The sequence below is a fragment of the Mesocricetus auratus genome, unplaced genomic scaffold (assembly GCF_017639785.1).
Source record: "Mesocricetus auratus isolate SY011 unplaced genomic scaffold, BCM_Maur_2.0 Super-Scaffold_100009, whole genome shotgun sequence".
Taxonomy (NCBI): Eukaryota; Metazoa; Chordata; class Mammalia; order Rodentia; family Cricetidae; genus Mesocricetus; species Mesocricetus auratus.
In genome coordinates, this window is record NW_024429193.1 from 85,739,529 (window position 1) to 85,765,888 (window position 26,360).

The following is a 26,360-nucleotide window of genomic DNA, read 5'->3' on the forward strand; positions in this document are numbered from 1 at the left end:
ACTGCGTTTTTCCATCTCTTCCTCCGTTTCGCAGAGACCTGTACTCAGTAGGTCCAAGAACAGTATTCCCAAGGCAGGAAGAGCAGTTTTCACTCTGGTCCAGAGTCTTGTCTTAAGAAACTCTGCTCTAATGGGTGAGCAGCCAGTTTCTGTGTCTCGAACCAGCTGGCTACTTAGGCAACACTGAACCTGGCCAGCTCTGAGCATGGGTTCCTTAATATCTTTATTGGGGGTGTTGGGGTACCCCGAATTGAGGAGGGGTCCCCAAGCTGGATTCGTCACCCCAAGAATCAAGAGTCCACACGCCAACTGATGCAACACGCAAGTGGCTTTAATTAGGCATCTGCAGATGGGCCTCTCGGTTAGCTTTTAGACAGATTGGCCCCGAGGTTCAGTTACAATCAGCTTTTAAAGACAAAAACCACAAGCCTTTGGGAGGGGTCCCTATCTTGTGATGGGGGAGTACGTGACTACTGACCAGGGGAAGTAGATGTCTTCCTGACCTACATGTTGTAAATTCCTCAAACCTTGGTATGAGTTAATCATCTCTCCCTAAGTAAATGGTGGTTATCATCTCCTTGTTTCCCATGAATCTTGTTTGCCCATCTCTGATGCCCTGGTCAGTTCTTCACAGGTGGTCAGCAGCCCGGAACTGGCCTTTTGTGGGTTTACAGCCCTTCTGCAATTAAGGTTGCTAAACCACACATTCCATTCTGTGGTTTGGCCAGTTCCTGGGATGGGATCCTTTGTTCACTTCCCAAGTTCTCTAGTGGGGTGCCCTCCCTGTTTAAGCTTATATTTTATTTCTATAAATTCGGGGTCTTTCAGGGGTTAATTTTAAGTTAGCTTGGAAAGTGTTTCTGCTCTGTCCTCTCGACACCTCCAATGGCTCTTTGTACAACTGTGGTGGCCATCTGCCCTTACTTCAGCAAGATGCTTTCTAATCCTGCTGCCACCAGCCATTCTGTAACCTATATGTCACCGTGTGAAATTGATGTGTGATCTGAGAGTTAATATTGGTAATTAAGACGGAAGGGAGTGCAGAACCCATATTTTCAATGACCACTAGTATCACATGAAGCAAATCCCTGTGACTTAAAGCATGGGCATAGTACACGGACTTACTGCTATAGCTAGCTCACAACAATATGCCCCACAAACATACACAATTTTACGTTAATCAAAGAAACTGAAAATGTTTAACAAGTGGAAATATTAATTCTCCTTATTTGGGCATTATAATTACATTTCAGATTATTGCAGCACACCTATTATTCTGTACAATTACAGTAACTTTTAAAAATCCAGGTTAAAACGTGAGCATGAAGGGGTGACTCACGCCATCTAGTGGTTTTCAGATACATGGCTGATTGTTCTTGGTTATCTCCTCTGCCTATGACTAGTAGCTACTACTAAGAATGCATTTCAAAATGGCCCCATTCTGTTAACCATGAACCCAGTCACCTGCCAGAATACAAGTGCCAATTAGAAAACCCAGTAACAAATTTCAGTTAAAGAAATCAGTTTGGGGGCTGGAGATCACCAAGCTAACTGATAGTTTAACTTTGCAGAAACATTTTAAGTGAGTTTCTGTGTTATGAGATGTTTGGGTCTTCTTTCTGGGCTAAGACAACGGGCAATTGATATTATTCATCTTGGTTTTGGACTCTTCCTTCAAGAGATGTGCAACGCCGTACCAGACACAGACATCTGGTAGAAGAGAAGTTAGATTCTAATGGAGAAGGTGGTGTTAAAACACACAAATATCCAGAGAGACCTTTGCAGGGACAATGTTTTCCATCGTGTAGGATGACAGGCAAGCTTCCTCTGGAGACGTGCAGGTAGAAGCTTCAGAAATAAGTGAGGAATGAAATGTTAATTTTATTTTAATGACCTCTGTCTCATCTGGCAAATAGTAGCAGTCATCCTCCTGCCTCTGGGATACACCCCTGATTTCATTTCTTCAAATTTGGGGCCTTTGAGCTCTTTCCATGTGGGATGTCTGCGCCACGAACAAGTCCGGTATCGGGAAATGAAAGGCAAGATGTCAACCGTGTGTGTTAAGAGATGTGTCTGCTGGCTTTACTGCCAGGAGTGTGTGTGTGTGTGTGTGTCTTTATCACAGGAGAATGTGTGTGTGTGTCTTTATCACAGGAGAATGTGTGTGTGTGTCTTTATCACAGGAGAATGTGTGTGTGTGTGTGTGTCTTTATTGCAAGTGCTGAGATGTCGCTCTCTCTTGTAGAGAGGGAGAAATCTTATATACAGGGTTACAGCACAGTGGAAAAACCCTAGGTGGAAGAAATTGTGTTTTCCTCGTGCTAGATGTTGATATCAGTGGGGCAATGCGGGGGCAGTAAGCCAGGACTAGAAAACAGGATATCAGCTGACAAACAACTCAGAGACTCCGAGGGGGCTGGGGCTCAACATCTCCCCCTTCTTTATATATATAAATTAGTACCTGTCTCAGGTGATTGGACGTTAATGACAATGATACCCATCAATGGAGAAATCACCCAGGCTGTATGACCCTCCTTGCTCTTTGATTAAACGGCATGCCATCTATGATTGGCCAATTGATAAGTATAAACTCTGGCAGGGGTAACACAAATGTGCACCAGGGTAGCTGACCAGCTTTAAGGATGTGAAGTTCCTGCCTGGACTAAGTTATTTAAGGAGCTCTGAGTGCTGAGAGCCTCTGTTGCTTCCCCTGCTGGCTTATCCACTGTGCTGGCTATAGTTACAGACTGTGAGATGGCAGTCCCAGATACAATGGCTGCTGGAGCAGAAACAGCAATAGCTACAATCACCCCAGCAGTGATGTCAAAGTCTCTTTTTTTGCTGCATTAGGGCAAGTTCCGTTTCTCTGGAGAAATACACTGGCATAGGTGCGATTCCAGGCACCTAGATGATCAGGATGAAGGAATCTTCCATCTAGTAGCTTGTAAGGTCAAGAAACTGGAACTCTGGAACCCTCTATTTCCTTTCTTTCTCAGACTGTAGATTCCATAACATCAAGGGTCAGGAACAGTGGTTCAGGGGATTTTACTCCCAACTGGCTTGAACAGGCTCCCATGGTCTCTGGTCTGGTTTTTCTCTACTCCATGCATCTTATCAAATGCTCTAGCAACTGCCGAGTTTTATTCTTTTCCTTCAAGAGCACACAAATAGCCCTTGACCCCAAATTAGGGCAGAATTGGGTCTTCTCCACTGTCTTGTGTATGGATGTCTCCATTTTACCTGAGCAAAAGTCACCCCAGTTCCATCATGCCAGAATATGTCTGCAGCAGATTGCTCACTGGTATCCACATTTAAAAGATTTAAAATAAGAAGTGCATGATTTAATGCATCATGTGGTGACTGGGGACAATACTCCCCCCTTTTTTACCTTTTGAAGTTACGTTTTGATCATGTTTTGTCTGTTTTTATCATTTTTGGAACTCCCATGTAAGCAAAACGTTTTTTAAACAACGGCTTATTACATGTTTGGTAGCTTTTCTAGTTTGTGCAGTGACCTCAAGAAACCTGAAAACCTATCAACTGTTATGTGTACACATGTTAACTTGCCAAATTCTGTAATATGAATAACCATTTTTCATTCTTACATTAGTTACAGATAAATATTGTTGGTACGCCTCATTGTTTGACAATTTTGAAGAATAATCTCTCTAGTTAAACCAAATTGCATTCTTAGACTCCTGTAGGATCAAGGTTATGAGGCTGTAGAGCTCTTTTTAACCTGAGATAAAGCAACAAATTTTGCTAATCTATCTGAGGCTTAATTTCTTTAGGCTATAGCATATGTACCATATAACTTTTGAAAGTTACTTGATGATGGGGGATGCCATTCTGTAAATCTGTCTCTTGGTTATTGAATAAAGCACTGTTGGCCAATAGGGAAGCAAGATAGGTGGGACTAGGCGTGGAGCAGGATTCTGGGAAGAGAAACACAGGGAGTCACGATGTAGTGGCCATGGGGGTAAGAAGTTCAGACCCTTTCTCCGGTAAGAGAAATACTTAAATTAACAATTATGGAATAAATATTTAAGTCAGAGCTAGCCAGTAAGAAACCAAGAAAACGGCCAACAGCCTCATAAATAATATAGCGTCCTGTGTGTTCATTTGGGACTGATGCAGCTCTGGAACCAGGCTGGCGGGAAGGCTTCTCTCTACAACTTGAAGCTTGTAAATACTCATTTTCTAATCCAATTTGTAAAGCTCTTGCTAGCTGACAATGCCTCATTTGTATCTTAGCTGACATGGCCGAATTTGCATTTACACTGACTCCTTTGTAGGTGAGGTCTAATAGAGCAGCAATTTCCCTTTGGTTTCTTCTCAAAACCTTTTTTCAAATCATGTATTAACTTCTATCAGGTCGTGTTGTAGACTTTTGTTATTTTTCTATTGACTGGCTCTGAGGACTCAAATTGCCAACCTTTCCTGTTAAGACATTGACTGGCTGGATGTTCTTTTTGGCTATATCCAAAGCAATTTATGTATCTTCTTAACTATATCTAAAGCAATTTAAGTATCCTTTTAATCATATCCAAAGCAACTCAAGTAGTTCACTTTCATGCATTCACAATCACATTTCACACATACCGGTGTGGCCACACCATACACACAGAACATACATACATGTTTTAGTCATCCTTTGTCTCTCGGTCATGATTAGTTTGTTAAAATGAAACTTCCTTAATTGAAATCTCTTGTAACAAATAGCTCCAGCCAATCCTTGAATTAAGGCAAAAGGTTGAAAAAGCCCTGTGTGCCCCTCATCATCCCTCCATTTGAGAAGTTCTGAGCTACACTCAGAGGCTACAGCCATGCCCATTACTTGTAATTCTGTAGATGCAGGGTGGAGAGGCCAAGCTTTTGGCCAAAATTTTTAGAGATGACTCACAAAATTGACCTTAAATTTGTATCAATAACCAACCCTGTATAATTAAAAACAAACATTTATAAATAATATTTGGGAATGTGGGTGTTGTTCTTTCCAAACTACTTCCTGCTGTTATGGGGCACAGAAATACCATGGGGATCATGACAAAAAAAAAAAACCAGAAACCTGTTGCAGTCCTTGTTTTTGTGGTTTGCAAGGCTGCATCATCTCAGCTGTTTTAGATGTTGGATCACGTGGGCCACTGCTTCCGGGGGTCTTGCTTCATCAAACCATACTAGTCTGGAAGGAACCCACAGCTTTTTATTTTCTGTGGAAACAAAAGCAGAAATTCTTTTCCCAAGTAACCTGTCCATATATTTAAATTTAGAAGTCAGAGCATTTTCAAAATACATACATTGGACTAATTGAGCAGTACTGATAATTAAATGCCTTTTAGCAGTTGTTGCTCCTTCGTTAGCAATTTAACAAATGCTTGTCATACTGCTTTGTGGTAGAACACTAGAAATTATTCCCACTGTCTTATTTATTTCAGGAGAGGGACCTTATAGCTCCCCTACCCCATTCTCTGTTTTTCTAGGCTCCAATAGCTCACTGCTCATATTGTTTGTTATTCAAGCATCTTTTAGAACATCTTTGAGATAGCCAGTCACACCTCTGGTAGTTTCAGACTCAGCACATCAGTGAAGAGATTTGAAATGCATAGCCAGGGTTCGCTGCTAACAGGATTAGCTGAGATCTCATTAATCGTTTAGGCTCAAGCCTGGCACAGTATGCTTTAGATGGTCCGCACATCTATGTTCTTAGGAGACTCCAGGAAAGCTTGAATTCACTAAAGTTAAAAAGTGGAAATTTCAGGTTAGAAGCAGCCAGCCATACACCAGGAAGCCACTAGGGGACACCCCTTAGCATCATTCTTCAGTCTAGAGCAGGTGTAAATGGAAGACTCTGTCCAGATGATAGGTGTGGATTAACAGACTGTCGGCTGAGGGTGAAATGAGGCGGTGGGGCCATGGGGAAGGGCGGGAAGCATCCCGTCTCCCCGTCTCACGCTGCCAGTGGTGCTTCCCTTAACCCTTGCAGAAAGGGATTTCCTGCACCACATTCAGCAAGGTCACAAAGCAAAAAATGGGAGCTGTAGTAAGAGCCGTGTTCTCTGTGGCGATGGCGTGCACCGGCAGACAGAGCTTCTTCCAACAGCGTGCCGCTGCTTCTGGCAGGCTCGTGAACACTGCCAGGGAGATGCTACCAGCTCTTACCATCCCGAGGGGGCTGACGAATGCCTTCTTCCCCAGTGCTGAGAAACCCGGCAGAGACCCGGGCTCACTCTGTCTGGTGAGTCACTGAAGCGACATCTGCCTTATGCTGGAGTTTACGAAGGTCCATGGAGCTGGGCAAAACTGAATACTTACACTTTTGAGCCACAGAAATGACTTTGGCTGCCTGGATTTTTTATTTCAATAAAATGGTTTTATCTGACTTTTCGTTGTGAACATTGCACCTGTCTTAGTTAGGGCTTCTATTGTTATGATGAAGCACCATGACTGGAGCAGCCTGGGGAGGAAAGGGTTTGTTTTCTATGCATTCTGAATTATAGCTCTTTAAAGGAGGTCAGGACAGGAACTCACACGGGGCAGAAACCCAGAGGTAGGAGCTGATGCAGAGGCCATGGAGAGGTGCTGCTTACTGGCTTGCTCCTTATGACTTGGTCGGCCTGCTTTCTCACAGAACCCAGGACTACCCACTCAGGATGGCCACACCTACAATTCTTAACCACCAGTAGTTAAGGATATGTCCCACAGGCTTGCCTACAGCCCAATCATCTGGAGGCATCTTCTCAATTGAGGCCCCCTCCTCCCTGATGACTCTAGCTTATATCAAGTTGACATAAACTAGCCAGCACACTTTCCTAACAGTTACATCATATGGAGGAATATGCTGTTCAGTCTTTAAGAACTGATAAGGAGCCATGGGGCTTGTGGACATGTGGGTATCTCTTAAAGATGGTTATAGTGTACTTCTTAAATGAGGAGAGCTTATCTTATTATATGTGACTGTAGAACTGTGAGAGGAATTATTAAATCCCTCATCCATTCTTATGTAGAATAAAGACCGATGTGTAGTTAGTTACCCCTCTAGGAGGCTGGGGAGAGTGGGTAAAAATGGCTTTCATCCAGCTGCAGCATTGGACAGAAGTCTCTAGATGTTATAATGTGTACACTGAGGATACTGAGTTTGAGGCAAGACAAGGAGCAGTGTGCTGTTCCCACCCACCATTTTGATAACTGCTAGAAAAATGTCATCTGTCCTGGAAGGTGAGCAGAAAATGATCTGAATTAGTTGCTTACTTGGAATCCAGGTGCATCTAAGGGAACAGCCAATTTCTAAAATGAAAGTGTTGGCTGTTTGCTTACAAGCATGAGTTCAGAGAACTATGCAAATGCAGTGGTTAGAACAGGGCTGTCACCATGGTTGACTCATGCCACCGTTAGAGGAAGGGCTGGAATTCCAGTTCAGGTGACCTCAGTAAGTGCTCACTTAACACAAAGCCTCCATCTGTCCCATGAGTACAAAATTCCCTTTGTCCTTTGTTGATGAGAGTGACAGAGCAGACGCTTGTCAGATTCTAGGCGGGAAAGAAGTAAGGGCAGATGGTGGCAATCTGATACTAGAGACCCAGTTAGTGTGGACCTTCTGATCTCCCGGCTCTGAAGCAGTGCTCAGAGAGGCCACAGGGTGGTGCCAGGGAAACTTGGTCAATGCCTTTCCCAGCCCAGAAAACCAGTAAAGACCACAATTGTTCTGGACTCAATCCAGACCACAGAGTTCCTTCCTTCCTTTGTTTTTTAAGTCCCCCCTCCCCCGCCCCTGTCGTGTGTGTGTGTGTGTGTGTGTGTGTGTGTGTGTGTGTGTGTGAGAGAGAGAGAGAGAGAGAGACAGACAGACAGACAGACATTATTACCCCTGAGCTCAAGCCAATTAAAACCTTTGATTACTTATTGTTATATGATTAAAAAACCACTGAGTTGCTTCTCTGAATCTCTTGGTCAGAGGCTCTTATACATGTGCTACTAGGTTACACTACAAGCCAAAGCGGGTTTCAGGCATGTATGCTTAACCTTGATTTTCAATGTGACAGCATTCAGAGTCACCTAGGAAACACACCTCTGCTGTGTCTGTGAGGCCGCTTCCACAGAGGTTGAGAGAGGAAGGAAGGCACACTCTGAACATGGACGGCACCATCTCATGGGCTGAAGAAAAATAGAAAAAGGAGAGACTTGAGTGCTGGCCTCCCTCTCTCAATGCAATGCATAGAACTGCTCACACTCCCACACACGCCACCCTCACCGTGACAGCCTGCACCCCTGTATCCTGAAACTGACCCCCAGTAAGCCCTTCTTTCCTTAAGTTGCTTCTTATCAGGTGTTTTATCACAAGAAGAAGAAAAATAATTAATAAGAGGACTTTTCCGTGGTGGAGCAATTGCCCCGCAGGTTGGAAACCTTCAGCAATCCCCTGCAACAGGAAAAAGAAAACAAGCAAACAAACAAAAGTCACGTGACTTTCAGACAGGGCTGCTGGCTTCCTGAAAAGCTGAGTTCTCTTCCAGGACAGCACCTGAGGTCTGCTGCCCTCTGGAGTTTGCATACAGAAGCTTCAACCCTCCCGAGATGCTGGACTTCTCTAATTCTCTTGCACCTAAGAGCTGGGGTGTGCTGGTCCCTCTGGAGAAGTTCAAGTGTCTGTTGAGAGGGCCTTCAAGCTTCATGCATCCATTCCCCCATAAAACCACAATGTCAAATTCTGCATTACTTGACTTCCAATTTGGGGTCATTTCCTTCAGGAAGAAGGGAGAATGTATAGCAGAAATTCCTTTAGCCAAACCAGAACCAAGACAAAAGTATCTGTTCTCTGTTCACTGTCTCTCTGTCTCTGCCCCCCCTCCCAGGGATCAAGCAAGTATCTCAAGAATCCTTTCTCAAAAAAAAAAAAAAAGGAAGGAAGGAAGGAAGAAAGAAAGAAAGAAAGGAAGGAAGGAAGAAAAAGAAAAGAAAAAGAATGGACCACACTGACTCTTGGAGTTCAGAAGATGTTTGGGGAGAACAGTGGTGGACATCAGTGCCTCCAGGCATTCTGCTGGTGGCCATTAACATGATAGACATGTTTATCCCACTGTTACAAAATAATTTATAAATTATAGATGAAGAGAAGAAAAGTCAGCCTTTAGGAGCTGCTCATGTTTTCTTTATACTATTATTTACTTACAAGTTAACTTGAGGGTGGATCAAGTCCAGGGCCATGCATTTGCTTCTAAGGTGATCTACTGTTGAGCTTCTCTCCCAACTCTGTAAGTCACCTTTTTATTATTTTATTTTTAAGTGTGTGTGTGTGTGTGTGTGTGTGTGTGTGTGTGTGTGTGTGTGTACAGGTATGTGTAGGGTCCATGGAGGCCAGAAGAGGGCATCTGATCCCTTGGAGCTAGAGTTACAGGTAGTGGTGGGCCACCTGATGTGGGTGCTGGGAACCATACTTGGGTCATTGAAAGAGCATTATGGGCTCTTAACCATGGAGTGTCTAGCTCCACAAGTCACTTTTTGAAGCCTCCTATCCTGAGATTGCCTCCTATTCATCTCGGTTCTGCTGGCAGCAGATGGTTTTGAGCTCAGCTGTCTGGTAGTTAAACTGTGAGTGTAACCCAGGTCAAGCAGCTGGTGTGGGACGGCTGTATGTTCCCCTAGTCCCTCTACTGTAAGAGTGACCACAGCCTCTCCGTTTCCAGGGTGTTTGATTTAAAACCAAACATTTTCCTATTGATTCCTGAGCAGATGAGGACAGAGGAGGGGGCTTTCTTGTATTCTGGCCCACTGGACTAGACTGAAGCATTGGTTTTCAGAAGTTTCCTCCATGAATTAACATGTGGAAGCGTATTCCATGCCAGTGTTTAAGAACCCCTGCTTGCTGATTGTGTCCCCGACCCCATGGGAATGGGTTTCTAACAGATGGGGCTGGACCTTTGTCCACGGTTGGAGTCCTTCTTGGGGGTAGACCAGATGGTGCCTGCTGAAGGGCTTGGCCCTAGACTAGGGGACCAGGGATACAGTGTTTGGATGCGGGTTTTCAGACAGCATTTCCAGGTCTCCCTGATACACGGCCTTGTCTGAGGAGTTCTGACAATGATTTTCCAGGTACCCAAGGTATGGAGAGGCTCTGTGAATTCTGGATGCCGATGATGGAGATTATGCTTGAAGTTGTGCCCTGGAGTCCTTAGATGAAGCTGTGTCCATGTTTTCCTTGCGTTGATGGACATCCTTGGTTAAAGCCCCTTGAGCCTGTCACCCACCATCATCCTGTTCACTGTTGGCTGCTGTCTGGGAAGGGCCCCACACATTTGCAACGAGTTTGATTTCCAGATGCAGAGTTCTCACCTCAGGAAAGCTTGGAAAGCTAAAATAAACAAATAAATGTAAAAAAAACAGTGAAAGTTAAAGGTTCTGATGCTTGAGCGAATTCCATGAGGTTTTGGCTTTGTCTTAGTTTCAAACCCTACTTTAGTTTCTTTTTTGTGACAGGACACCTGACAAAAGGACCTCTGGAGGGGAGGGCTTTGCTTTGGTTCACAGTTGGAGGGGAATCATTGCCCTGTGGCTGGAGAGGCCGCAGCAGCAGTGGGGGTGCTCGCGGTGCTGCTGGTTACATCATGGCTGCAGACAGGGTGTTGAGGGTTCAAGCTAGCAGCTGGCTGAGCGGTGATTCTAAAGCCGGCACCCAGGGACCTCAACTCTAAAAATGTCCACAGCCCTTCCAAAACAGTGTCAGTAGTTGGGAACCAAGTTGATGGAGGATGTCATTCTGTATGCTGTGACTATTAGTTTCTCTTACTAGTTGATGAATAAAGCTGTTTCGGCCAATGGACAGGCAGAATTTAGCTAGATGGGCCATCCAAACAAAGATGCAGAGAGAAGGAAGGCAGAGCCAAGGAGTTGCAACGGAGTTGCAGGGGAGTCAAGATGCCAGGACATCCTCAGCAGGCTAAGGCCACATGTCTATACACAGATTCATAGAAATGGGTTAATGATTAAGAGAAAGCTAGCCATTAAGAAGCCTGAGTCTTTGGATATTAAGCCTCAGAGTGGTTATTTTTATAAATGGCTGACTGAAAGAAGTCTCCTTTTACACCACGTGCTCAAACCCCTGAACTTTTGTGGGTGCATTTTACATTTAAATCATGATAGAAAACGAAATTAACCTGAAACAGTCACCAAAAAAATCACTCAAAAATGGAGCTGCCGTGCAGGTGATCACTGAGGAGAGCGGGGCGGGGCAGGCACCAGGGGTCCTTTAGGACCCAGAATTGCATCCGACTGTCAGGAGCCCAGCAGAGAGCAGAGCTCACAATGGTGCTTGCTGCTGTGATCATCCAAAGGCCACGTGCTCCGGCTTGGCTGCCTGCTGGTGACATTTTGGGGAGTGATGGAACCTTTAGGAGGTGGGGGGCACAGCTAGAGGTCAGAGGTCACAGGCACTTGTCCCTGAAGATCATATGGGAACCTCTTCCCCTCTTACCCTTTGCTTCCTTCACTGTGAGAAAACCCACTTTGCTCCTCCTCTGCCCCTGCCCATGGCTCTGCCTCCCCATAAAGGGGCTCAGAAGCAATGCAGCCCGTTCCCTGAAGCCACTAAGACAGCTGGGAATGTCACAGCCTCAGGATGCTAGGCAAATACCTTACCACCAACCGAGCTTCCAACCCCACCTGGGATGTGTTTCTAAGAGGCCTACAGCCTAACCGGAAGGAAACCACATGCCCCTGTGTGGTGTACTTTGCTAGCGGACAATGGTTTTTAGAAGTCTGGTAACCGCTTAACCCCAGACCAAATATTTAAATTATCTTGGCTTAATCAAGAGGTTTACCTCTGCACTTTGGGTGTTATAACATGTGTAGTGTTTTCAATGGAAGCACGCATATAAACTTTTAATGTTTTACCTTTGCTTTTGGTAATTGGAAGTAACTGTGTTGTTTATACATCACTTAGAAAAAGAGGTGCCGAAGCCCCTGGAGCTTTCTTGCCTGGCTTCCGGTTTTGAGTGCCAGGTGCCAATGGCACAAATATGTAAGTAATGGGACACTGTTGAGGGATGATGTCTTGAAGGAAATAATACCCGGGTTTTAACGGTTCTATTTGGAGCACTCATTAGGCACCTGCAGTGTCTTCTTTATTTGTGTTTATTTATTATGTGTGTCTTTGAGACAGGTCTCCTTTGGTGCAGGCTAGCTCATATTTAGTAAAGGTTGGCCTTGAACTCCTTGATCCTTCTGCATTTACTTCCCAAGTGCAGGGTTACAGGCAAGTCCCACCACCTCCGGCTCGGTTGCTGCCATTTACTCCTGACAGTAACTCTGTGAATTTGGCTTTCTCTCTTAACCACCAATGCAAACATAGTAGCTGAGGAGTCTGAGCTGCCATTCCCAAAGATGAATACTGATCCTTAAAACTGACTAGGATTTGTTGTGCAGCAAGGGCCAGGCCAACGCTTGCCCCGGGGCATTTTCTTTAGCTGTCACTCTGATCCTTTGAGGCAAGTTTGAGCATTGTCTTTGCTTCTGAGAAGAGGGCACAGGGAGAGAGCCATATACCATTTGGTGATAATACAAAACCACTAACACACATGTCTAGGCTTAAAAGGGGAGAACTCTACAGACTATTTATGAAGGAATGGAATTCACCATGAAGACTTCACTTGGGCTAGCCCTCTTTGTTTTGTTTTGTTTTAGACAGAGACTTGGCCGATAGCTTAGGCTGGCCTTGAACTCATGACCTTCCTATTGCAGGCTCCCAAGTGTTGACATTGCAGGCATGTACTTCCATGTTCACCTCTATTTCAAAGCAAATCTCATGATGATGCCCAGGATGTGTTCCTCTGCATGGACACAGGTCAGTGGAGGAGACCTTGCTGTTGCTGTGCTTGGAGCAAAGAGGAGACAGACAGTCAGCAGGCATCATTCTCGGTAAGCAGTGACCAGCTACTCCACAGCCTAGAGAGTCTTCCCAAGTCATTCTCAGTAAGGAGTGGCCAGCTACTCCATAGCCCATGAGAGTCTTCTCAAGCACTAACTGTGACCTGCACTGCTCAAAATAAAGAGCCCCTGCCCAGGAGGAGCCCCCATCTGTGGAGAGCTTCTTCCTGCGGGGAGCCTCTGACTGGGGGGAGCCTCTGACCGGGGGAGCCTCTGACTGGGGGGAGCCTCTGACCGGGGGAGCCTCTGACCCGGGGAGCCTCTGACCTGGGGAACCTCTGACCGGGGGAGCCTCTGACTGGGGGAGCCTCTGACTGGGGGAGCCTCTGACCTGGGGAGCCTCTGACCTGGGGAGCCTCTGACTGGGGGGAGCCTCTGACCTGGGGAGCCTCTGACCGGGGGAGCCTCTGACCTGGAGAACCTCTGACCGGGGGAGCCTCTGACTGGGGGAGCCTCTGACTGGGGGGAGCCTCTGACCTGGGGAGCCTCTGACTGGGGGATCCTCTGACTGGGGGAGCCTCTGACCTGGGGGAGCCTCTGACCTGGGGAGCCTCTGACTGGGGGGAGCCTCTGACCTGGGGGAGCCTCTGACTGGGGGATCCTCTGACCTGGGGGAGCCTCTGACTGGGGGGGGCTCTGACCTGGGGAGCCTCTGACTGGGGGGAGCCTCTGACCTGGGGGAGCCTCTGACCTGGGGAGCCTCTGACCTGGGGAGCCTCTGACCTGGGGAGCCTCTGACCGGGGGAGCCTCTGACCGGGGGAGGCCCTGTCTGGGAGGAACCTGCAGTTGCCCAGCCCCTTGGTGGATCTGGCCTGCACTGAGTTTTGTCTGATGAAGGGCAGAGAGTGAGAATTGGGACAGCAAGTTTGTCAGAGGAGAGGCCACACTTGTTTCCTTATGGATCCCTGGAGATGAGTGGGGGACCTGGTGGGAAGAGGCACCTTAGGGAAGGCACCTCTCTAAATAAAGGTCTGAGAGCCTTTTCCTATTAAGAAGGGGCATGGTTATCCCAGAACCAAGTGATGTGCGATTCCGATGTGGGACTCCTTAAATTCCCATGGCTCAAAGACAGAGCTAATGCTGAGACCAGAGGGAAGACTCATCTTAAGGCAACGGAAGGCAATTGCACATGGGGTTCAGGAAAGCATTCTATATAATTTGGGCAAGTAGAGAGCTTTTCTGTTTGTAATTTAAAAAGGACTTCCCTCTGAGAGCCCTAAGGGTCACATGAGTTAGAATAATTTGGAGAGCCCTTTGGTTGAGGAGTGCCATAATGTGTTTGTTTAATTCACAGCAGGTCATGGCCTGTGGTTGTCAGGGAGAATATTTTTGTGTGTTTTACTTTGAGACTTGAATGTTGAACAAAAATAGTAAAGTAATCCTTAAAGACCATAATTCACACAACCACTTGAGTATTGAGGCCTGCCTTGTTTCCCTGCAAAATCAAGATTAAGGGGACTGAGAAATGAGTCAGATTACTCATTTTTCCCTCTTTTTTAGAGGTCGCTTGTTACATACTTTTATTAGTTTCTTTCCTGGTGTGCTACAGTACACTACTTTGACCGTGGCATCTTGAGGAGGGTTTATTTGGGCTCACAGTTTGGGGGTACAAGACATCACGATGGGAAAGTCAAGACAGCGGGAGCTGGGAGCAGCGGGTCATTCTGTGTCCCAGGTCAGAGGGTGGACACTGGTGAATGCTTGCACATGGCTGCCTGTCCCCTTTGTGGGAAGTCCTGGGATCCCAGCCCATGGAACAGTGACACGTGCATTCAGGGTGGGTCTTCCTCTCCAATTAGCTCACTCTAGATTGTATTTCACAGATATCCCCAAAGGAGAACTTAATCCCCTCACCCCCTCACAGTCATGCCCAGGAGATAATGTGATCTAGATAATTCATCGTAGGCTTGTCAACAGGCTTACCTCCTAGGTGAACCTAGGTCCTGTCAAGTAGACAGTCATTGTGAACCACGCAGCAATAGAGGACCAGGAGTTTACCACTTACGTCACGCTGTTTTGTGAAAGGTAGTTTATTTTCAGGTTAATTCACTACTAATCATACTGTAAAAACATATTTGTACATAATCCACACAGGTATCTAATGATTTCTTCAGTATAAATTCCATTAAACAGAATTATGAGGGCCACAGGTATAAACAAATAGTTTAAGATTCTGGATAAGTATTGCCAAATTTCATTCATGAAAGATTGTGACAAGCAAAGTAAAAGGGTATGTCTATATTCATAATCTCTCCAACATGGATAGTCAATATTTTAAAAATTAGTAATCAAGATACTTCAAAACATTACAAGCTATTGCTGTTGCTGTTGGCTGCCTTCCAGAGGTGAAACTATGGCCAATTTTTTTATATGTCTGTTGTATGTGTTTGTGTAATGTGCTCAGATGAGTGCAGATGTCTGTTGTGTGTGTTTGTGGAATGTGCTCAGATGTGTGCAGATGTCTGTTGTATGTGTGTGTGTGGAATGTGCTCAGATGTGTGCAGATGTCTGTTGTATGTGTAATGTGCTCAGATGTGTGCAGATGTCTGTTGTATGTGTGTGTGTAATGTGCTCAGATGTGTGCAGATGTCTGTTGTATGTGTAATGTGCTCAGATGTGTGCAGATGTCTGTTGTATGTGTAATGTGCTCAGATGTGTGCAGATGTCTGTTGTATGTGTATGTGGAATGTGCTCAGATGTGTGCAGATGTCTGTTGTATGTGTAATGTGCTCAGATGTGTGCAGATGTCTGTTGTATGTGGAATGTGCTCAGATGTGTGCAGATGTCTGTTGTATGTGGAATGTGCTCAGATGTGTGCAGATGTCTGTTGTATGTGTGTGTGGAATGTGCTCAGATGTGTGCAGATGTCTGTTGTATGTGTAATGTGCTCAGATGTGTGCAGATGTCTGTTGTATGTGTGTGTGGAATGTGCTCAGATGTGTACAGATGTCTGTTGTATGTGTGTGTGTAATGTGCTCAGATGTGTGCAGATGTCTGTTGTATGTGGAATGTGCTCAGATGTGTGCAGATGTCTGTTGTATGTGTGTGTGGAATGTGCTCAGATGTGTGCAGACGTCTGTTGTATGTGTGTGTGGAATGTGCTCAGATGTGTGCAGATGTCTGTTGTATGTGGAATGTGCTCAGATGTGTGCAGATGTCTGTTGTATGTGTAATGTGCTCAGATGTGTGCAGATGTCTGTTGTATGTGTAATGTGCTCAGATGTGTGCAGATGTCTGTTGTATGTGTGTGTGAATGTGCTCAGATGTGTGCAGATGTCTGTTGTATGTGTGTGTAATGTGCTCAGATGTGTGCAGATGTCTGTTGTATGTGTGTGGAATGTGCTCAGATGTGTGCAGATGTCTGTTGTATGTGTGTGTGTAATGTGCTCAGATGTGTGCAGATGTCTGTTGTATGTGTAATGTGCTCAGATGTGTGCAGATGTCTGTTGTATGTGTGTGTAATGTGCTCAGATGTGTGCAGATGTCTGTTGTATGTGTAATGTGCTCAGATGTGTGCAGATGTCTGTTGTATGTGTAATGTGCTCAGATGTGTGCAGATGTCTGTTGTATGTGTGTGTGGAATGTGCTCAGATGTGTGCAGATGTCTGTTGTATGTGTATGTGTAATGTGCTCAGATGTGTGCAGATGTCTGTTGTATGTGTGTGTGGAATGTGCTCAGATGTGTGCAGATGTCTGTTGTATGTGTGTGTGTAATGTGCTCAGATGTGTGCAGATGTCTGTTGTATGTGTAATGTGCTCAGATGTGTGCAGATGTCTGTTGTATGTGTTTGTGGAATGTGCTCAGATGTGTGCAGATGTCTGTTGTATGTGTGTGTGTAATGTGCTCAGATGTGTGCAGATGTCTGTTGTATGTGGAATGTGCTCAGATGTGTGCAGATGTCTGTTGTATGTGTGTGTGGAATGTGCTCAGATGTGTGCAGACGTCTGTTGTATGTGTTTGTGGAATGTGCTCAGATGAGTGCAGATGTCTGTTGTATGTGTTTGTGGAATGTGCTCAGATGTGTGCAGATGTCTGTTGTATGTGTGTGTGGAATGTGCTCAGATGTGTGCAGATGTCTGTTGTATGTGGAATGTGCTCAGATGAGTGCAGATGTCTGTTGTATGTGGAATGTGCTCAGATGTGTGCAGATGTCTGTTGTATGTGTAATGTGCTCAGATGTGTGCAGATGTCTGTTGTATGTGTGTGTGGAATGTGCTCAGATGTGTGCAGATGTCTGTTGTATGTGTGTGTAATGTGCTCAGATGTGTGCAGATGTCTGTTGTATGTGGAATGTGCTCAGATGTGTGCAGATGTCTGTTGTATGTGTGTGTAATGTGCTCAGATGTGTGCAGATGTCTGTTGTATGTGTAATGTGCTCAGATGTGTGCAGATGTCTGTTGTATGTGTAATGTGCTCAGATGAGTGCAGATGTCTGTTGTATGTGTAATGTGCTCAGATGTGTGCAGATGTCTGTTGTATGTGTGTGTGGAATGTGCTCAGATGTGTGCAGATGGCATGGGTGTCTTCCTCGATTACTCTCCACCCTATATATTGAGGCATAGTCTGTCCCTCATTCCTATGGTTTATCAGTTTGGCTAGTCAAGCCAGCCAGCTTGCCCTGATGTTCCTGTGTCTAAGCACTGGGATTACAGGTGGATTGTCACGGCCCCACAGCATTTACCTGAGTGTTGGGCATCTGAAACCCAGTTGTCACACGTGTGAGATGAACACTTTACTCACAGAGTCATTGTTCCAGCCCTATTGTGGCCATTTTTGTGAGGTCGTTGTGCTCAAATTTCATCAGGATTTTTGTGCTAGTTAGTTTTTTGTGGACTTGACACAAACTAGTGGCATCTAGGAAGAGGGGAGCCCAATTGGGAAACTGTCTCCATCTGATTGGCCTGTAGGCAAGTCTGTGTGTGTGGGTTCTTAATTAGTGATTGATGGAGGAGGGCCCAGTATATTGTGGGCAGTGATAGACCTGGGCTGGTGCTCTTGGGTTGTATAAGAAAGTAGGCTGAGCAAGCCTCACAGAGCCGGTCAGTCAGTAGCATTCCTCCATCCTCTCTGGACCAGTTCCTGCCTCCAGGTCCCTGCTCTGACTTCCCTCAGCGATGGACTGTTAGCTGTAAGATGAACTAGCCCCTCCCCGCACGGTGATTTTGGTCATGGTGCTTATCAAAGCAATAGAGAGCACTAAGACAGTTTTCCTGCAATGTATCTTGAAACATTTAAATACTCCAATTAGCTAGGTGTAGTGGTACACAGGTTTGGACCCAGCATTCAGAAGCTGTCTGATCTCTGTGAGTTGGAGGCCAGCCTGGTCTGCACAGTGAGATTCTGTTTAAATAATAAAAAATAAATAAATAAACAAACAAATAAATGCTTCAAGAACATGTGTGAAATGCTCGCATCACTTTATTAGAATCACATAATAATTGAATGTTTCAGACTCATTTGACAGGAAATATTATAATAAATAGAACATAAATAAATATAAATAAGCTCATATACTTTCATGAATATAAAATATAACAATAAATATTTTTAAATAAGTGGTGATGAGTGTTTTCACAAACACTTTGGTACAAAAATAATAGCTTATCAGTTCTTGCTCTGCTGCTGACTCATTCAGGGAGGACATTTTCTCTCCTTAAGATTTCCATGAAAACTTGCAAACAGCAACATGTGCAGTAAATACAGGAGACGTGACCGAGGGGACTGTGACGAGGTAGGGGGCTAGGGTAGGCTAGGAGAATGGGGCCAAGACTTCCTGCTTCTTAGCCCACCTCTTGTTAAAATGCCATTGGTTCATATTTTTTGAAAAAAGGGCACTGAGCGGGAGGGAGGGGCTTGAGCTTTTCAGGAGGAGGAGTTCAGGTAGCTCATCACTCTGTGGATTGTCACAGCACGGATGCTGAAAGCCTGCAGTAGAATGCAGAGCTTCATTTTCACTTTGTAGGGATCCGCTTCTGCCAGGGAAGGCCCCTGGGGCAGAGTCTCGCCGTTGAGATTCAGAGCCTAAAAAGAAACACCAAGCATAACATATATACAATGTCAAAATGAAGACATTCGTCTGCAAACAGGGATGCAGTCAATGCATCATCCAGCGCCTGCAACCTAGCCCCTCTGACGCTCTTAGACCCACCCTGCATCTACCCGGGTGAGATGTTCCTGCAGGAGCAGAGGGAAGAGGTGCTTCCTTGTAAGCACACCTGTCTGTAATAAACTCCGAAATGACCCCTAAATGACTCAGAAAAGTCAAAATTAGGGCTTGTCTTACAGGAGGTCAGAGTCCCAGTCCTTGGTGACTAAGAGGTCAGCTTGGGACTGATCTAGACCCCACATCCCCAGCCTGGGTGTCAGAGAGGAGGCCTCGGCAATCTGTGGGACCTCGCATAGTGAATCAGTATTTATCCCTGGCATACGGATGGACTTTGGGAGATGCTCTCTCCGCCTGGACACATGGGGAAGGGCCTGGGACTTTGAAAATCCCCCCTGGGGAGCAGAGGGGGATAGAGTTGAGGATTGGGGGATGGGGGACAGAGGAGGAGGGGAGGGAGAGGGAGCTGGGAGTAACATGAGTAAAAAGTTAAATAATTTAAGAATTAATAATAAAAAGAAAGAATCCGAGTCCGTTGAGAAGAAGGAGCTGAGGGGAGTCTACTGACTAGAGCTCTCTCTCAGTAACAGATCTGTTTGGGATAGATAAACAAACCAGTGGCATGTTTCCCATTTGTTCCTTTGACGAGGCAGATGAACACTGTGCCGCTGAGCTACATTCCCAGCCCCCTTCTGATTTGATGACATAGAATAAGAACTTATATTTATATGAAGCTTGCTATTCTTGCTTGCTCCTCACAAAATCCCAAGAGAGAGGGAGGGTGTCTGAAGTCACCCCATTTTACAAACAGGCATAGGCGTTAACTCTGACTTACAGTTGTCCCTGGTAGCCCTCTTTCTCTTGCCCAAATCACCCGACTTCAGCTCTTGTACATGCAATACCAATTACAATTCTCTGTATGGTGGAGTGTTTGACGCCTGTATTAATGTCGCTGTCTTTCAAACCAGAATCTGGCAATGTATATTGTACTGGGTAGTTGATGTTAACTTGACACAAGCTAGAATCATTTTGGAAGAGGAGAACATCAACTGAGGAAAACATCATCAGACTGTCCTGTGGGCAAACCTGTGGTCATTCTTGATTGGTGATTGATGTGAGAGGGCCCAGCTCACCCTAGTGGTGGCCCTGGGTACTGGTACTATAAGAAGGCAGGCAGAGCAAGCCAGTGCCCAGGGCTCCTCCAAACCCTCAGCATCAGTTCCTGCCTGCAGGTTCCTGCCTTGATTTCCCTGGATGATGGACTCCCTACAAGCTACAAGATGAGCTAAACCCTTTCCTCCCCAACTTATTTTTGGACATGGTGTTTTATCAAAGACCTAGAAGCCAGAACCAAGACAGTATATAAGAAATGAAAAAGAGATCGGTTGCTTTTCAGACAGTGACCTTTGAACATGTTTTCATCTCATGCCTTAGTTACCAAGGCACCCAGCTCTCTTCTGTGTGTATTCTGAGGTTTGTGCAACCATCTACAGCAAGTTCCCAGGAATGGGTACCACTGCTGATTTCCCTAAACAATAGATGACTTCTCATTTTGTTCAAGTCTATAACTGGACACCAGACCCTCTTGTTTTCACTAGTAATATTTGGGTATGTGTGCAGCACTTTGAGTGTCTTTAAAAAAGGCATGTGTACATGTATGTTTATGTATTACAGGCACGCACACTCATGTGCACACATAGCAGATATATGATCTGTGCCTACAGCATGCAGAAGCCAGAGAAGGGGGTCCTATGCTATTCTCCATCTTATTCCTTTAAGGCAGGGTCTTTCCCTCAACCTGGAGTTTTCATGGCTAGACTTGCAGCACAAAAACCTCAGCAATCCTCCTGTGTCCACTGTCTGAGGTTATGGGCCGGTTCAAGACCATAACTGTACTCCCAGCTGAACTCAAGTCCCCATGGTTGCACAGCTCTTAATCACTAGACTGTCTCTCCAGTCCTAATTGTGGACCCTTAAGAGAAAGAAGTATTTTTTAAACCAACCCTTTTTGCAGGGGACCCTAGATCTTGCTTGCAGGTTATGTGATCTCAGATAAGCATCACTGCCCTCCTTTGTACAGATCTTATTTGCTTGTTGTGGAGATCGCATAAGGAAAACCGTTTGCAAAGAGTCTGGGGTGTAGCATGAGACCAACAAGTAAAAGGCTGCTTGTCTTTGCCCTGACTGTAGAGGATCTCCTCTAGGCTGTGGGGGTGAGGGTGGCTTCGGGTTTCTCCCGACCAAAGAAGGACACCTTACCTGCATCAGCTCCTCCATGGCTGTCAGCATGGGCTCGTCCAGAACTACCTGCTTCTGATTATGATCCAAAAGCTCTGCATTGATGGCCTTGAACTCTGTCCGGTACATCTTCAAGTCCTCATAGATGCTACTAAGGCACAAGGTCTAGGTGAAGGGAAAACATGGAGAAGAAGCCATTGAGATGGTTTAGAGCTACATCCCGCTGCTGCAGTTGAGGGAGGCAGTGAGTCTTACCATCATCAAAGAAGTCTTTCTGGGGGGCAGGCAGCTCCCTCTCTGGAGGAAAGAATGAGCTGGCATCAATACCACGAATTGCCCAAGGGGAAGGAACCTCTTGCTTGCTTACTTACTGTTAGGGAAGCAGTCTCTGTAGAAGCCAGACAACTCTCATTCTAGGAGAGACCATACACCGAGGATGTTAATTCTTTCTGATATTTTATCTCAAACTAACTTTTCACTACACTAAGAAGCATACCAAAATTCACCATTGCAGGGACTTTGTGCGACTGTGTAGGAATTCATGTGTGCATGAGTGTGTACGAGTATATGCAATGGAAGCCAGAGGACCATCTCTGGCATCTTTCTCTGTCACTTCTCCACCTTATGGGGTCTTTCAATGAACCTGAAACTCACTGATTCAGATAGACTAGCTGGCAAATGAGTCCTGGGCATCCTCCTGTCTCTGCCTACCCTGGCATTGAGGCTGCCTGTGGAACCACCACATCCAGCTCGTAGTTATTGAGTACATCCTTCAGCTTGTTGAAGTATTCATATTGTTGTGTTTTTTTTTCAAAAAGCTCACTTTTGGTAGCTACATGTAAATGTCTGGAGACAGCTTACATTTGGCACACAATTCTTAATTGTGTTGCATGATTTCTGGGGGAAAGAACTCTATACCTTGACTAGTTCCAGTGGTAAACAGGCCTTCAGTGTGCTGGTTTTGTCTCCTGTGATGTCTTCATGATCAATGTCTTCTGCAGTGCAGGGATAATGTTTCAGAATTTGTCTGACCTGTGAAAGCCATAAAGAGAAGCTGAGGTGATACTCTCAGTAAGATAACTTGCTCCCTCTGAGGTTGACACCCAAGGGTAGCAACAGGACCGGAACTGGCCACCCCGAACCTTCGTCTCTTTGACCTGTAGGAAATTCATACTCTTCATACGATGAGAAGAAACAGGCCACCGACATTCTCTCCCTCCCCTCTCCCCCTTTGCCTAGGCTGTTCACCAGCAGGATGTTTTTTACACCAAGCGAACACTGCAGCAGGCTGTGCTGGTCGGCCTCAGCACCGTACTGTGACGCTTGCTTCTGGTGAATCCATTGTTTTCCTTTTGCCAAGCAGCTGTGCTGTATGAATATCTTTTTCAAGTATAACTTCTAAAGCAATTGTCAGAGTCACAGCTTGCAAGCCCTAAAGACTAGTTGAGCTTTAATTTACAGTACACAGGGACTGTCATTTCCCCATGGTGTGTTGGGAAACATCAATGAACAGAATTACACAACTTATTAAGAAGTCAACTGCTTTCTGACTGAAGGCTGAGGTGATTTTCCCATTCAACTCTGGCACTAGGAATGTGACAAAGAAGGGACAGTGATATGCCCTACTGGATTCCAAGTTCAGCCTGGTAGCAGTAGTAACCCAAACTAAGACAAAACTGAATTCTTCAATGTCGTGATCTTCAGCGAAGTTGTCTGGAGTAGCAGAGTGGGTTTCTCCTTAGAGCTCCTCCAATGCCTCCATATCAAACCTCACCTTAGGAAAAAAGCCACTCATCTCTGCAGGTATCCCTCCCTTAGGATTTTTCCTTAATTTAAAATTTTCATGTGCTCAAGGGTTCTGCCTGCATGTACATCTGTGTACCGTGTGGTCATCATGCCCATGGAGGCCAGAAAATGACAGATTCCCTAGGACCAGAGTTACAGATGGTTGTGAGCCACCATGGTAATGCTGGGAATTGAACTCAGGTCCTCTGGAAGAGCAGTCAGCACTCTTAACTACTTGAGCCCTCTCTGCCTGGGAGCCCCCACATAATTAAGATTGTTTGGGCACTGAGGAACAATTGGCAGCACATCATGAAAGATGAGAAGGGAAGGAAGGAGTTCTCCAAGAAGACCTTGTGGAATGGAGCTTATCTTGAGATAAGGTAACAAGCTAGAAGGTTCTCAAGAAAGATTTCAAAATACACCAGAAAGAAGGAAGGAATCTCCCTGCCTCCCTCCCTCCCCCCTCCCTGCCTCCCTCTATGCCTCCCTCCTGTTCCTATGCTCTTATGGCTGAATGTCCTGTTTGGGTTGGGGCACAGGTCCTCATTCATAATTAAATGAGAACTCTACCACCGAGTCACAGCCCTGGCAGCTCCAGGATATCTTGAACATTATCATTTGCTGTCGCTTTGCAGTAAAGGGAGAGAAAACGGTGGCAATTTTACAACATATTAGCATTCAAATATGAAACCTGAGAAAAAGGAACAGAGCTAGAAATTAGACTGGATCACACTTGCCCTACAAAAATGAAGGTTGGACAGGACACCTGATGTTTCAGTCCTCCCTGAGGACATTGGTGAGCATCGGAGAGACAGTCTGATTCATCCTTATAGCTTGTGAAGCACAGAGATTGCACCTAGTGACTGCCTGCCCGCTCAACCTGCTGTTGAGCAGATGCAGGGGGCGGCTGTCCCGATGGCATACACCCAGGCAGGCTGGGAGGGGCACAGTGAGGAGCCGTTTTCCTCTGGGTAGACACAGCCCCAACTGATGCCATTATAATTTACTATCATCCTTTCTTTCTCTGGAGACACGGTTTCCTCTGGATACTGTCTGGGAGGTTTGAAGTTTCCTGCACCTCTCCTGCCAGCTACCCGTGAACTGTGGGCTCCCAGAAGATACCAGATGGGTAAAAGCCCTTCCCACAGAGGAGCTTCACAGCCATAGGACAGAAGAAACTCACCTTCTCCAGCACGTGGTTGGTGGTCCTCAGCAGGTTTTGGGAGCGGTCAAGACACTGGGCAGGTCTGGAGACGGGTGTGGCCCTGGCCAAGCTGAGTTGGATTAGGAGGACAAGGATGGCCCAAAAGAGGAGGCCTGGAAGGGAAATGGGGCGAGGGTGAGGTGGGTTGAGCCTGCCAGCCTGGTTCTGACCTCCTTCCACCCATGTTTCAACCCCTTTCTTGGGGCTGACAGACAGGGCAATACTCCTCAAATCTTGTTTGGGGACTGGATGAGATCTGCGTTTTCATCTAGCTCCAAAACTCTGCCTTAGTTTTCTTCTGTGAAATGGACATAATGGGCGCGGGCTGTTCTATAACGAAGAGACCATGCCAGGTCCAGCGGAGATCTAGCAAAACCTTCCACCTTCCTGTCTTCCTTCCTCTGGCCTTCAAATACTGACTGCAGCACTCTGGTCTCCCTTAGCGGCTCCACAGCTCTGCCCGCCCTTTCCCAGGCCACCTTCCCGATCCTGCCACCCTGGTTACTTACAGCGCGACGGACTCATGCTGGGCGAGCACTGAGCGGAGCAGCTGGATGCTGGACGTGAGGCTGTTGCAACACTGACCCTGGGGGACACATTTTTATAATTGTCTGGAGACCCAGTAGGACTTTCCCAGGACGGTGTCTCTTGCTTTCTCTCTCTGTCTCTACACGAGCTTCTCAAGGACACGTGCGTCGAGCGTCCCCAGGGGGCGGGTGGCGCTTTCGGATTAACTCTCGGAGTGCCCGTCTGCGAGGTTCCGGGACCGGCCCGCCGCCCACCCCACCCACCGCACTCAGAGCGAAAGCGAAATCGGCCGGCGAGGCGAGTCGCCCATCTTGTTCTGCAGCAGGTCTGTCCCTCCTCGCTGCCCCCTTAGCCAACATGCCCCCGCTGCCACGCCCCCCGAAGAAACAAGCGTCACCCACTTTTTGTCTCAGACGTGGACCTTGAGTCTGACTCGATTTGCTTTGCGAATGTGTCCTGCCTTAAACGTAAAAAGTGACAAACACCGCTTAGGACTCAGTTCTGGCAGTTCTGGCTGCACAGCGTCCTGGGAGAAAGGGCCCCAAGAGAGGAAGCCCATCGCTCTCAGACGCAGCAAAGGCTTCTGCAGCCTCCGGGCTCTGCAGGGAGGCATTCTGGAAACAGGGATTAACGCAGTAGGGAGGCAGAGGGGAGAAAGGAACAGGGACATTGTTATCTGTGACTTATCGGGTCATTTCAGAGGTTGGGGATGACATCCTTAGCCTTTCTAGAGTTTTAGCGGAGAGATACCCTTGGACTTGCATGATGGGAAGATCTCTTCAGCAGCAATGTAGGGGCTGACACCAAGGGCCCAACTCTGATCCAAGGGAGTAGACGGCAGGGTAGGACCACTTCATGGCCCCATTCAAGATAGAGAACAAAGGTGAGCAGAAGGGTTCCCAGCAGGGTGACAGGCTAAAGCCTGATGACACATAGGTGGACTGGGAGCTGTCCCAATTCCTACTGCAGGGCTGTGAGAGTTTGGAGCTTGCAAGGACAGGCTGTATTTTGGAGCTTTGGGTAGGAGGTCCCTGGGACTTCACTCATTTCTACCCCAGGTCAGTCTCACTGGGTGTGCAGAGAGAGGCAGGCCTGCTTGGCCATCGACTTGGAAGCCAGTCATGTGTCTGGCTGCCCTCAGAGCCCCCTCCTGTAGAGGCAACCACCTCAAGAAGAAGCTGTTGGGAGCTCAGGAGAGAATGGCTGCTTCTTCCTTGTGAGGTCCACTGAGACCTGGAGTGTCAGCTGCCATGCTGTGAGTGCTCAGCGGGGGTGTCTGCTGGAAAGGGGAAACAAGGCCAACAAGAAGGAAGCCATAGCAGCTCTGACCTGCAAGGCCCCTGTGGCTGTGAACTGGGGAAAGGGACAATGAATGGATGGTCAGAACCAGTGGTCATAATAGTCTATGCGAAGCTGTGCCTGTGTCTAGAAGGTTAAGATCAAGTTGATAACGCTTGAAACTGGAGTGAAGTCAAGTTCATCAGAACCGAGCTGTTCCTTTCCCAGAAGGCACAGCTCTTACAAAAGAGTGGTTTCCGCTACTCGGATGGGCCCAGAGTCTCTGCTCAGTGTGGGCTCCTGGCCA

At 46.4% G+C, this 26,360-nt stretch overlaps 1 protein-coding gene across 1 annotated transcript; it reads right to left on the reverse strand.

The window, feature by feature from the left end:
* Positions 1 to 18,317: 18,317 nt before the first annotated feature.
* On the reverse strand, positions 18,318 to 24,881 carry Il12a (interleukin 12A). The gene is made up of 7 exons (NM_001281367.1): positions 24,757 to 24,881; positions 24,227 to 24,360; positions 22,177 to 22,290; positions 21,630 to 21,671; positions 21,514 to 21,555; positions 21,280 to 21,423; positions 18,318 to 18,938 (listed from the first exon to the last, which is right to left on the reverse strand). The coding sequence occupies exons 1-7, from the start codon at positions 24,770 to 24,772 to the stop codon at positions 18,780 to 18,782; spliced, it is 651 nt and encodes a 216-aa protein (NP_001268296.1). The 5' UTR covers positions 24,773 to 24,881; the 3' UTR covers positions 18,318 to 18,779.
* Between the last annotated feature and the right edge of the window lie 1,479 nt (positions 24,882 to 26,360).

Coding starts and splice junctions, on each gene's coding strand:
- Il12a (NM_001281367.1), bottom strand. Junction 22,291..24,226: donor CCAACCACGTGCTGGAGAAG/GTGAGTTTCTTC, acceptor TGGCTTTCACAG/GTCAGACAAATTCTGAAACA. Junction 21,672..22,176: donor TACCACTGGAACTAGTCAAG/GTATAGAGTTCT, acceptor GGTCTCTCCTAG/AATGAGAGTTGTCTGGCTTC.